General features: G+C 50.6%; 1 protein-coding gene and 1 pseudogene across 1 annotated transcript in view; one reads left to right on the forward strand and one right to left on the reverse strand.

Moving 5' to 3' along the window:
* The window catches only part of PTGFRN (prostaglandin F2 receptor inhibitor), an 81,347-nt gene extending 73,653 nt beyond the window's left edge, over window positions 1-7,694 (reverse strand). Inside the window, exon 1 of the mRNA XM_046021209.1 lies at window positions 7,331-7,694. Coding sequence (XP_045877165.1) covers window positions 7,331-7,379 — 49 coding nt within the window. The 5' untranslated portion in view covers window positions 7,380-7,694. The remainder of the gene's footprint in view (window positions 1-7,330) is intronic.
* The window catches only part of LOC123951079, an 83,075-nt pseudogene continuing 77,143 nt past the window's right edge, over window positions 7,378-13,309 (forward strand).

Raw genomic sequence — 13,309 nt, forward strand, 5'->3', positions numbered from 1 at the left:
GGGAAGATATTCCAAAACCTGACACCTACTTTTGCTCTACATAAGGGATTTCCACGAGCAGAAATCATTAAGAAAAGCACATGGAATGGTTTATTCGTAATACGAAATCTTCTTAGCTGATGAGGATGAGATAGAGATGGGTTATAAAACAGCCAGTGTCCCCATGCTGGAGAGTCCACCTAACAGCTGAAGGCCTAAAAGCAGCTCACAGAAAGTAGGTTAATTCCACCAGTCAACATGGAAGAAGACATCCAGGGGAACAGAAGGAAAACTTTCCATTTGTGCAGGGAATGTAAGGGAATGCACAGATAACCTCTAACTGGCATGTTGGGGGCTTTGTGGCCACTCTTTGGGCTAAAAAGGTTGAGAGCATGGTGGGGACCATGTTTCCCACACCACAGTGCTCCCTGCACATTTGACCTCCACCTCGCCCCTCCCTCCTCTCTGGGAGACCGCCTAGCACTCTGACCTCCAAGGCCAGGGGTGCCCTGGGAGCCCCCCACCCCACACTGCTTCACCTTCCCCAGAAGGCAGACCCAGCAGTCATCCTCCCTGTGGGCACGCTGGAGGCCCTGGGTACTGTGAGGTCCCTGACCCTGCCATGCTCTAAGCTACTCCCCTCATGGTGGTCTCCCATGTGGGACCACCTGAAAAGGTGGGCTGAGGTGTCTCATGGGGACCCCACTCAGCTCACTCCTCATCTCCAGGTCGGTGATCCTCAGCCTCCTCCTTCTGACCATTGAGTTGATTTCTCCCCAGCCCCCAGTTCATCTTAGTCACAGGTTACTGCCTTTTCCCTAACACCCGGACATAATGCATCTAAAATCTCACACCGCTGTCACTTCCCCCTTTCAGCCCCAACCTGATCCTTAGCCTCCTCTTCTGACTGTTGAGTCCAACTCAGTCTCCCAGTCTGGGGCTTCTCGTCATCTTGATCTTCCTTCATTTCAGCAGCATCTGCCCAATCCCTTTAACGGGTCTCCTCGAACCCCCTATCTGCTTCTGACATAGTGCTCTCCTGGGTCTTCCTCTGTCCCTGACTACACCTTCTAGAATTCTCCTTTCCCGGCCCAGTCCCCTCACTGCCCTCATTCCCAAGAACATGCCCTTGACCCTCACCTCACCTCACCTCACCACCTGATCATCCAGGTGGTGCCACACTTCGTACTGACACCACCCGCCACATGTCCATGACACACCCTGTCCCACCCGGGATGGGAGCCCCAAGTCAGCTTGAGTCACCAAGGAATCAGCACTCAAAACAATGCCGGGGCTGGAATAGTGTGCACTCTCTCGGGGCCACTGGCTAAATGAATGACCTCCTCGCCAAGTCACTGGGCTGCTCAACTTCCATCTTCCAACAGCTCATTCCAAGGCCAGGCCAGGGCTAGCAGGCTGTGGCTCACCAGGTAAAAGAAAGAAACAGCAATCTCCATCAAATCAGAGGATACAGGGGAAGTGATAATAACAGTACAACTGTCTTCAGTAAACACAGTTTCCGGTTTTAGGGGCAGCTCTGACCTGTGGGCTCCGGGGACTGAGGGTCTCAGCATCCTAACATACCTCCTATCCACTTGGGTCTCCTTACTGCGGTCCAAAAGCTGTGAAGTTCCGGCCCTGTCCAGGTTGAAGTAAGGATAAAGAAGAGCCATTGTCAGGATGCTCTTAGCCTCACGTCCCTTTTGAGGTCTGAGGAGTAACCCAACTGCCTGCACACCACTTGTAGTTCATTAGGATTCAAAGGTAGTACCCATTCTAAATTGTGCCCTGAACCTTAATCATAATTCTGTTCTTTGCGGTGCTAAGTGAAACTCCTCCCAGACACAGCAACACTGGCCAGTGTTTCTCAATTCCCCTGAAATATCCTTCGTGATGTAAATGCTCACGTCCCAGCTGCTTATAAAGGTGCAAAGCGGGATGCAATTAAGGTCCCAGAACATCATACTTAAACTCGAATCACGCCGCTTAGCGACTCCATTATCTCGCACAAACACTTACAGAGTATTGTGGAGGAATCAGCATTCGAAGAACGCAAACGTGGACACAGTGCCATTATCTCCGGCCTCCTGGAAATCACACCGCTGGTCTGCAAGAGTGTTAACTACTGGGTCTAATTCTGTTGCTCTGCGAAGACTATCCGGTTGGTATGGGGGAAAAATAGTCCGAGATCTAAAAACCACTCACTGTGCCAACTGCAGCATTTTGCCTTTTCCAGAAGATAAATTATGAAGAATTTTTGCCAGTTCAAGTTATTTTTCCCAACGCCGAGAGTCGAATGGCCTTGGTACCCTGCCTTGAAGACACAGATGCAATTACACCGAATAGCTACGAACTGCCCCGCCAGCTTCCCCCCAACTTCATTTGATACAGTGAGACGCAGACACACACTGACAGACAAGCACACACCTTCTTTAACTGCCAGACACAGCACCACCAGGAAATGTACATCCAGTACATCCAGGGGTGAAAGTCAGCTCTGCAGCTCATCACTGAAGCAAAATAGCCATATACACGCCGACCAGCCCGACTGCCTTGTAAGGAACGATCACTGACAACTAGGGTTCCTATTCAGCAGGCTAATAAGAATAATTATAGCCAGGGCAGGCATTAATCAGCTTGGCAGATACAGGAATTCTGTTAACAAGGCTAAAATGAGTGCCAAGGAATCTCTGAAGGCCACAGCGCTTCAAAGACTGTTAAGCTGGGGGGATTCACGAAGGTTCCTCCTGCCAACCTTCCCCCCCCTTCTGCCTTTGGGTCCCAACCCTCAGAGCAGGCGCAGGCATGGGGACCTGCTAGGAGTCAGGGGTCACCACAGGTGGGAATAGAGGTCCTTGGTCCAGCCCCTCCAGGAATTGTGCCTGGACTGCGCTCACCCCAGACTCTCTTATTTGCAACTGCACTTTGGCTGTCAAAACACGGCCGTCCTTTTTTCTACGGAAACTAGTCTCAGGCAACACACAGCGTGAGGTTACGGAGAGCATCAGTCAACTCTTTCCTGAGTACAGGCACAGTGGAGCCCGTGATCACATCCTGCCTCGGCCTCCGAACAGCTGTAGGACTCCAGACACGTGATTTAACTTTTCTGGGCATCGCTTTCCTCGTGTGCAATAGGGAGGAAAGAACAGCACCTTTCTCAAAGGGTTGTGAGGACTAAATAAGAGAAGGCACATAAAACCTGGTGCTTGATATGTACTCTCTAAACAGCAGCTATCATTTCTGTTCCATACAGAGCCCTCTATAGAAACAGAGAAAAGAAGAAACAAAACATTTGGTATCACGGACACGTGCACGTGATAGGCGTGGCTTCGCGTGGGCTAAGCTTTTTACCTGACCTCCTTCAGAGCTGACAAAGAGACTGCTTAGCTCTCCCCCCAAGTCCACTGTTTTCGCCCGTGGATGTTGGTGCTCAGCAGCCGCCAGGCTACTTGGCATTCCTCGACCTCCCTTGCAGCTAGTGTGAGAGGTTAAGTTCTCTTGAGTGGAATGTGTGCAGAAATGATGCGTGCCCCTTCCAATACTGGTCTATGAAACCTCCATGTGTTCTCCTCCAGGCTCTTTCCCCCTTTATGGGGCAGGAGAGGGGATGAGGACAACCAAAGTGATCTTAGATGGGCAGAAGACAGGGGAGCTGCCAACAGCCTGGGCACCAGGATGGCTGCAAGGACCAGGCATACCACGTACCCTAGTCATGTGAAGCCTCCCCTTGGCACTGTTGTGAGAGACCTTTCTATTGCTTGAACCCTGGTGCTTCTGAACTGTGATGCTGTGAGTCTCTTCCTTTGTTAAAGCAGTTTGGCCTACCTAATTAATATAAGTCTTCTATCTCATTTGCATTTGAAAATACAGACATAATGCTTCTGTCACTTAAAAACCATTTCAATGGATTTGAAATTGTTGTTGTTTTTTTTTAAGACACAAATGAAGAAAAATTCCTCCCCCCTTCCTACCTTTCTCTAATTCATGCTGCACAATAGTGAGGACTGACCTCCTCACGCACATTGCTGTGTTGTGTTAATTTCACCCTGAGAGCTTTTAATGGCTACCCAATACCCACAGAGAGAGGGATATACCCACGTATCTACTCAGTTGGCCAACATTTACCAAATACCTACACGTGCGGCCCACCAGGAACCCTATTAGTAATAGGACTACTACAGTGAACAGGATGAACGTGATCCCTGCCCCTGGGGATATCATCAGTGTGGGGATTCAAACCAGAAACAGACAAATATTATATACAGTGAGATAAGTGACATGACAAGAAAAGTACGGGCTGCCTGGCAGCACCCCCAAAACCAAGGAACCCACCCCTCACAGCCCAGACTGCTCAGCCCAGCACGAAAAGCCTTTAGGAGCTATCCTAAACCCACCCTTCCAGCTTGCTCTCCCATTAGAACCTCCCCATCCCACCTCCAGCTCCATGGATCTCACATGCCCTTCCTGAATAAGCCTAGCACTTTCACACAGCCCCACTCGATGCCCTTCCACAAACGTGCTTTTCCTGGAACGCTCTTCCACTCCTTCTTTCAAAATTCTAATCATCCTCAAGGCTCAGCTCAAATGTCAGCTCTTCAGCAAAATCAACCCCAACCCCAAGTCAAAATTAATCATCCTCTTCCCTGCTTCCTACCAGCACTTGATGTCTCTGTCAGGTATTTCATTTGGTCTTGTAGTTAACTGTTTTATTTATTATCTGTCCATCTACCTGCACTGACCACTCAGGGAGGTATTTGTCTGCGATGTTCTGTGGACTCTGATGGATATTTAAGAAATGCCATAGTGAATAGGTGGACAAGACTGGTCAGACACAGGGACCTGCTCTGTGAAGCTGAGTGGGTTCTGATGTGATTGTGATCTTTGAGAGGGAGACTTAGGAAAATGTTGTGGAAGAATAGAGTTTTGGGGGAAACGTAAATACACAGGTGAGAGAAGAGAAGCAGGAGGGACATTCCCAGGCCATGGAAAGGGAAAGGCCAGAAGATTCACACAATTCTCTGTAAAGGACAGCAAACAGATTCCTTAGAATGAAGTGTTTGATTCAGAGGGAAGCGAACACAAGGGGCAGAATATCCTTGGAAGAAAAACCACAAAGAACCAATGAGCAAAGGTGAGACACTCCCCAAAACTGATCCTTCTGGAAAATGATGAGCTAAGAAGGGAGGATGGAGGAAAGATCAGCCAGGAAGATGTCCAAAATTAATCTGTACAGGGAATTATCAGAACCTGGGCTAGGATAGCAGCTGTAGAAACAGGAATGGGAAGAAGCCTGAGTCTGTGCTAGGGGAAAAGCCACAGAACTGAGAGACTGTGTGAACGTGGAGGTCACAGAGGGCAGTGATGGCAAGATTATGCCCAGGATGCAATACAAGAGGAAAGATGAGCTTGTTTATTGACATACTAAGTTTCAGGAGCCAGTAGAATATGGAGGGCTTCCCAGAGGTCACAAAGAAGCCACACTGGGTGAGTGCTGGAGGGCAGAACTGTCATCTGGAACACCAAGTTCAGAAGCTGTTAGGTGCAAAGGCACTGGCTGGTGACTCCTCAGATATTTATGTGTAGTTAACATGAAATGCCCTGCCAACATACAACCAAGACTTCTCCAAGCTGTGCTTTTCCCACTTCAGTTCTTTTCCTTTTGTCCATCCCTCTTTGCCCCGGATCCTTTTTTCTCCCCCATCATAATTACTCAAGGGCATTCTTTTCAGACTTCTTCATGAGCCCACCATCTAAGCTGGTACAAGGGTTGTCAAGAGCACAACTCTAGGGGGTCATTCATCTTGGCTCCAAAGTGAAGAGCAGCTCCTAGAGTAGTGCAGTGCACAATCTGTGTGACCATAGGGCATGGCCTGGTGTGACCCAGACACATTAGCCAATTAATGTCTATAGACTGTCACAACAAACGGAGAACTTCAAGGGTCCCGGTATGAAAGGGAAAGCTCTGGGACCGGAGACCATACAAAACATGCTACAAAACCAAGTGAAAGATCTGGAAGCTTTCTGCACGTGGTTGCAGCTAAAGCAGCATGGCTGGATGAGCTCTCTTGGGGAGTGAATTCCAGAAAACCCTTCAAAGAAAGAAAACACAGTATCGGCTAGAAAGGGCAGTGGCAGTCATGGGGGTGGGGACAATGTGGGCCCTGGTGTGGGCAGGATGGCAATGGCTGTGGAAGGCTTCCACTGGGACCCTCTGACTGTAAGTGCAGAGTAGTCATTTGCCCTGTGTGCAGCTGGGTCCTGGCTGGGACAAACGCCACACACCATGCATTCTGCAAAAGATTCAGATCTGCCTTCTCTAGGGGCTTGGAAGAGAACCCTGGGTCAGGTCACAGGACTCCTTCTGCTCTGGCTGACACAGACCGAAGGGATCCAAGAATATGAAAGAATATCAAAGCACTGGAGTCAGTCCTCCGGCACCTCCTCCTGCACTTAACAAACATATGTATTTCTATGGATAACTGCATAGTTATGTTAAATAACCGTATTACCATAATCATGTGTATCTACACGAAAATGGTGTCTGTGTGTATGGGGTAAAAGGAAAATGGAGAGGAGGGGAAAAAAAAACCAACCCCACCAAAGATTCCTTGGGTAGAGGGGACCCCGCTGGGTCAAATGATCAAGAGGCACCCAGGTTTGGGAGGGTGGAAGACGGGGGCCGTAAAGGGAAGAAAAGTAACAGGTAGGAAAAGTTGGAGAAGCCAAGGCTCCCGGGTCTTTGTGTGCAAATGTGCAGCTAGGCAGCTTCAAGAAGAGCTCAAGGAAAAGACTGAGGCAGAATATCGAGCCACCGCCAACATGTCGAAGGACGCGCACACCGATTTTTCCTTTAGCGCTCTGGGCCACCCCGTGACCTTCGTAGAAGGAAGTTGGCGGATTGTCTCCCTTCCCTGGAAAGGCAGCTCGGCGTGGGCTGGCATGTGCCAGGGACGATTCGGCCGATATCGGCTGCTGCGGGGCACATCAAAGGCGCGTATTTCCGCCCCCCTGCTGGAGACGCCGCCGGGGGCCGCCGGCACCTTCCGGGCCCGGAGTTCAAGGTGAGTCGGGCTCGGGGCGGCCAACAGGTAGGGAGAGCTGGGGGAAGCCGGCCACCGGCCACTCCCCCCCGCACAGGTGGGGCGAGGCGCGGCCTGGCGAGGCGGCCCGGCCGGATTCGCGCCCGGCTCCCCAATCCCGCGCCGTTCCCCACCCGCCCGCGCCGCCCGCGGACCCCGCCGCCTCTCCCGGGAGCCGCCCGGCACCTCGGCGCCCCAGGCCGCGCGCCGCAGCTGCGCCCCGCCGAGCCTCCCCCGGCCCCCGCGCCCCGCCGAGCCCGGCGCGCACTCACCCAGCCCCAGGAGCGCCAGCAGCAGCGGCCTCGGCGCCAGGCGCCCCATGCTCGCCGGGCGGGAGCGACTCTCCCCCGCCTCCTGCGTCCCCGCCGCCTCTCCTCCTCCTCCTCCTCCAGCTCCGGCTGCTCCAGAGTCCGTGCTCCCCCGCCTGGGCCGCGCGCCTGCTCTGCTCTCCTCGCGAGCCGAGAAATCCCAGCGCTGGGCCGTACGTGCGCCCCTCGCTCCGCGCCGCCCGCCCGCCTGCCCCCGCCCGCCGCCCGCCTCCCGCCTCCCGCCGGCCGGGCACCGGGAGCCGGGCGCCGGAGCCGCCCCGCCGAGCCGAGCGCGCAGTCCGGACCGCTTCCCGAAAGCAAAAGGGAAGAGCCGCAGCGCCCGCCCGCCCGCGCCTCCCATCCGGCGCTCTGCCAGCTACAAACACAAACTTTCCCAAGCCCCTCCCCGCTCCAGGTAACGGCGGCAGCGCCCGGCCACCCGCTTAAAGGGGAGGAGGCGTCGGAGCCCACCCCGCTCTCCCCTCGGGCCCCCGCCCCACGACCAACTTTCCTCCGACCTTTAAAAGTTGGCCTGGGAAGGACTCCTCTGGAAACCCCATCGCCTGTGCTCCATTCTGGGACACCCCGCGTTCCCGTCCCTCTGGAGTCATCCACGCGTGTCTGCCTCCCCGCCGTTCACCCCACTCGTCTTAGGCTCAGCACCCCACCCATCAGCCGCTGGGCTCTTGCTAAAAATTGCTCAGGTAGGACTTTCCCCGGAGGTGAAAGGACTTTAAAGGTCATGAGTTCCAGCCTCTTCGTGGTGCAAGGCCAGAAGTGACCTACCCAAGGGCTCACGGCGAAGTGGCAAGAGCAGAACGTCGATCTCACGGGCTCTGCTCCCTGCCCTGCGGCCGGTGGGCCTCCCTTCCCTCTCCAGGGTGCCTATGGCATTGATTAGAACACGTCCCACAAGTACACCCACGGGGAAACAAACAAACAAACCAAGTGTATTAATAGCTACAGTTCTTAAAATGGAATGTACTCTGAAGTCTAAATATGTGTTGCTTTGAGTGGACACAACTAGTTGCCAATAAAGACCCCCTTCTTCCCCACAATAGGGTTTTGTGCTTCTAATTTGAATACAAAAGGCCCAGTATTGAAAAAAAATTAGTGTTCATTGTTTAAAACTTCACAAGGATGGTTCACAAGGTGCTCCCATAGGGAGCGACCCTGATGCCCAGTGGGGGGGGGGGGCACCCACACCCCTGGGTCCACAGCCTTTCATTAATACATGCAAAACACATCACAGATGTGAATGGCCAAACTGCCCAGACTGGGGAGAGGAGCACTGCTTGAACTCTGATGCATCATTGCTTCCACTAACAAGCATTTCTTATTTCTGCTAAAAAAAACGTGTGATTAGGGGCGTCTGGGTGGCTCAGATGGTTGGGCGTCTGCCTTCAGCTCAGGTCGTGGAAGGCTCAGGTCGTGGTCGCCAGGGTCCAGGGATCCTGCCTGGAATCCAGCTCCCTGCACAGGGGGAAGCCTGCTTCTCCCTCTCCACTCCCACTGCTTGTTGTGTTCCCTCTCTTGGTGCATCTCTCTGTCATATAAATAAAATCTTTAAAAACAAACAAACAAACAAACGGGGCACCTGAATGGCGTAGTGGCTTAAGCCTCTGCCTTCTGCTCAGGTCATGATCTCAGGGTCCTGGGATCGAGCCCCACATAGGACTCTCTGCCCAGGGGGGAGCCTGCTTCCTCCTCCTCTCTCTCTCTCTCTCTCTCTCTCTCTCTCTCTGCCTGCCTCTCTGCCTACTTGTGATCTCTGCCTGTCAAATAAATAAAATCTTAAAAAAAACAAAACAAAACAAAACATATGATTAGCCAGATATGGACCCCTCTGAAAGGGACTCAAAAACTCTTTCTTGGTGGCACAACAATGGGAATGTCTTAATGCTACTGAACCATGCACATAAAAATAGCTAAAATGGTAAATTCTGTTTTAACACAATAAACAATTTTTTTTAGAAACAATTTTTATTTCATTTTTGCCACGAGCCTTTCTTCATACTGTTCACCCACCCTGAAATCCCTTTCTGCTTCCCATCTCATGGAACCTTCTAGAATTTCTCTGGAAAGTGTTTTAATTTAATTCAATCGACCTCAAATGCCAGGCGTAATGTTAGGCCTTGGGAGATGCTGGAACTACAGAGAAGGGTAGAGCCTGGCCCCTCTGGAAACCCAGAGCTTTTTCTTTCTTAACCACCACAGCCCTTAATGTCTGGATCACACATTTTGGCTCTTCAAGGTTAGCTCATGCGTGGACTGAATGTTTGATTGCCACCCCCAATTCATATATTAAAACCTTAATCCCTAATGGCATTTGGAGGTGGGGCCTTTGGAGGGGGTAATTAGGTCCTGAGGATGAGATGGAACACTCATGAATGGGATCAGTGCCTTTATAAGGAGAGGTACCAAATAGATGATCTCTCCACCATGTAAGGATACAGCTAGTCTGCAAACCAGGAGGAAGGCCCTCACCAGGAACTAAATCTTGGGCTTTGCTTAAAGAACTATGATAAATAAATGTTTCTTGTTTAAGCTACCTAGTCTTTGGCATTCGCCATGGCAACTTGAGCCGAAACAGCACAACATACATACCACTCCCATTTTTGTCTAATAAAGAAATGAGTCAATGCTAAAAGCTCTTTTATTTAACAGGTAAGTATAAGTCTGGAGCTGTGCCTGGCACATGATAGGTCTTCAATAAATATTTATAAGCTGAATGCATGCCAGGTGCTGGGCTAGATTCTGGGAATACAGGGAAGGGTAAGACTGTTCCTGCCCTTAAGGTGCTCTCAATCCGTGCTTCATGACTTGGTAGCTGTGACACAGGGAGTGGTCAGTCCTGGGAAGGTTGCCCAGAAAAGCTGCTCAGAGAGGATGTCCATGAAATGAGTTTGGAATGACTGGGAGGTCTTTAGCTGTGAGGTGGAGGGATGTGCTTACTGTAGATGTTGTATATTTAATATGATAGGGATTCTTCTCCCCTCCCCTCCCCACCCCCAGGTGTTATTAAATTAATGGTGCATTTTCAATCATGGAAGTAACAGTGGATAGTAGTTGAAATGGAAATAATAAATAAGACTGTCCAGGCAGGGCAAGCAGAATGAGGACAAAAGTGGATAGCCTGTTGGTGGTAGGCAGTCAGCTGTGTCATGAGAGTCAGCCCAGGACAGCCGTTTTTTTGGTTTTTTTTTTTAATATTTTATTTATTTGACAGAGAGAAATCACAACTAGGCAGAGAGGCAGGCAGAGAGAGAGGAGGAAGCAGGCTCCCCACGGAGCAGAGAGCCCGACGCGGGGCTCGATCCCAGGACCCTGGGATCATGACCTGAGCTGAAGGCAGAGGCTTTAACCCACTGAGCCACCCAGGCGCCCCAGGACAGCCGTTTTGTAGCAGAAAATGAGTGTAAATTAATAACTCAACTCTAGACAGTTGCTCATAACCACCACCTTTTGCATAGCCCTGACTACCAAAAGATAAAATCCTAAAGAAACATAATACCCGCAGCAGACCAGCACACTTTGTTAATTCACGACTCTGGAATCTGATGATGCTTTTATTATGAAAGATATTTATTTGTCAGAGTGAGTAACCTTCTACACAGGTAAGGCTTTTGCCCCAACCAATTGTTCTCAGTTTGGCTAGTCTTCGGGCTTGCCTGGGGCAGAAGGGCTCATATCTCTAGCAACTCTGACCCACGCCCATTCCTAGGGAGGTGAGCCCTACCCTGGGTTTCCTTTGCCAAATCACAGTGACCCTGGGAGGCTCTGGTCACAACAGCCAAGCCTTGTCTCTTGATGACACATAACTGCCTACACACACTGCTCCTGAAAACCCCAGGAAGGTCCTCACACTCTCACTCCCAACAGATTTTCCTGCTGAGATCAGGAAAGTCACCTATTATTTAAAGTCAAGAACGGAAATATTAGAAGGTCCCAGTGAATGAATTTGCCGATTGGTCTAAGATTCACCAGGGCCTGGTGTGTTATTTCTCCCATCCCACCAACCCATGCACACACACACATACACACACACACAGTCTTCAGATGACCCTGACCCTATTTCAGCAGAGTGGAGAGGAGTGTATTCAACCTTTCATTCCATTCATCATTTTCATTAAAATAAGTCCTTGTTTTTTTTCCAGGTGTCTTTCCCCTATGGAAGTTAAGGGATTACTAATTAAAAAGAAATGTAAGATTTAATCATAGAATTAGAAGTTGGAATTAAGAGTTAAAAGTGGGGGCTGGGGAACACCTGTGTGGCTCAGTGAAGCAACCAACTCTTGATTTCAGCTCAGGTCATGGTCTCAGGAGATGGAGCCCCAGGGCCTCAGGCTCTGTGCTCAAAGTTTTGTCTACTGGAAAGTCTCTCCCTCTTCCTCTGTTCCTCCCCTTGCTCGTGCTCTCTCTCTCTCTCTCTCTCTCTTGCTCTCTCTCAAATAAATAAATACAATCTTTTTGTAAAAAGAGTTACAAGAGAAGAGTAGGGAGAGGAGGCCTTCATTTTCTGATGAGTGACAGTCACTCACCGTTGCCGGGGAGCCCACAGGGGAAGTTATGAAATGCCCAACTGCCCAGCTTGAAAGACAGTAAGGGCCTTATCTGTTTGCAATGTGTCAAACAGGGTCCTGCAGAGGGCTGTGCTCTGTGACCTCCGGCCTCAGGCTGACACGGGAACGAGAGGTGGCCTGTCCTGGGAGAGGCGACAGGGTCCACGGGTGGCGCGGGGTCGCTGTTAGCCGGGCTTCAGGATATAAGCAGAGACTCTTTACCCAAGGCCAAGGGTGCCCCACCAGGCCTAACCTTGTGCCTGGCAGCTGGCGGGGGGTGCGGAGGGGACTTCGTGCTCTCCTGGGAAGGCACCACACCATAACATTCACACGTGCACTTGGAGAGGCAGGAGGTGAAGGGGGAATGTCCTCCTTTCTCTTACGGGTTCCCCCCACCAGGCTTTCTCATCCCACTTGAGCTCTGCTTCGGGGTTCAACTGGAACATGAACACTACACATTTAAAATATTTGCAACCTAAAACGCATTCGGAATAGGGCTGCTAGCTAAAATACAGGAGGGCCCGTTAAGTCAAATTTCAGAAAAACAAGGAATACTTTTCAGGATAAGTATGTCCCAAGAGTGCACAGAGCACCCTCCTACTTAAAAGTATTCCTCATTTATCCGAATCCAAGTCAACCAGGCATCCTGCATTTTTATTTGCTGAATCTGGCAACCCTTGACCAGAGAGGAGTTCCCATATATGGAAATAGGTTCTTTCTAGATGACAACGGGGAGCTCTAAGTAGTTATCTTCCAATTATTTTGGAGTTTTGCATTTCAAAGGAGGAATAGACTTGCTTCGGGGTGTTATGTTGAGTCACTGGGTAAAAATTGCCAAGAGACAGAATTGGCCTCATTTGTCAGAACCAGAGTGAGCTCAATGATGAGGGGAGCTACAGGATTTGTTAGAATCCTGTCCTCTCTAAAAATTATTCGGCGAGACACTAAATGCCTACCTGTATGCATAGCCTTGGGAGAATTACTGCATTGGGTAGGGGGTTACAGAGAAGCTGATCTCAAAGGCAATGCTTTCCAACCTCAAGATCCTGTGAATTATCCAAGGCCAGCCAACTCTTTCCTAGTCCCTCTTCCAAAGTGAAATCTTTGTCCATGCCGCTCCTCCCTTTTCTGGACCGCCTATCCCTAGGGGCGAGGCTGGCTGTCAGTCCTGCAGCTTAGAGAACATTGCAAATTCATGCAGATGCCACACCTACCTCCTCTCTACTGGAGAGTACTCAGGTGAGTTCTAAAGCCCAGCCGCTGTTTTGGGACGACATCTCCCATTTTTATCCACTCCGTAACCCATAATCCCCCTCAGCAAGTCACTTAGCAGAGGGGTCCATCTGGCAATTTTGTCTATCTTGGAAGGTGCGTGGGGAAT

Source organism: Meles meles, chromosome 1, assembly GCF_922984935.1.
Source record: "Meles meles chromosome 1, mMelMel3.1 paternal haplotype, whole genome shotgun sequence".
Taxonomy (NCBI): domain Eukaryota; kingdom Metazoa; phylum Chordata; class Mammalia; order Carnivora; family Mustelidae; genus Meles; species Meles meles.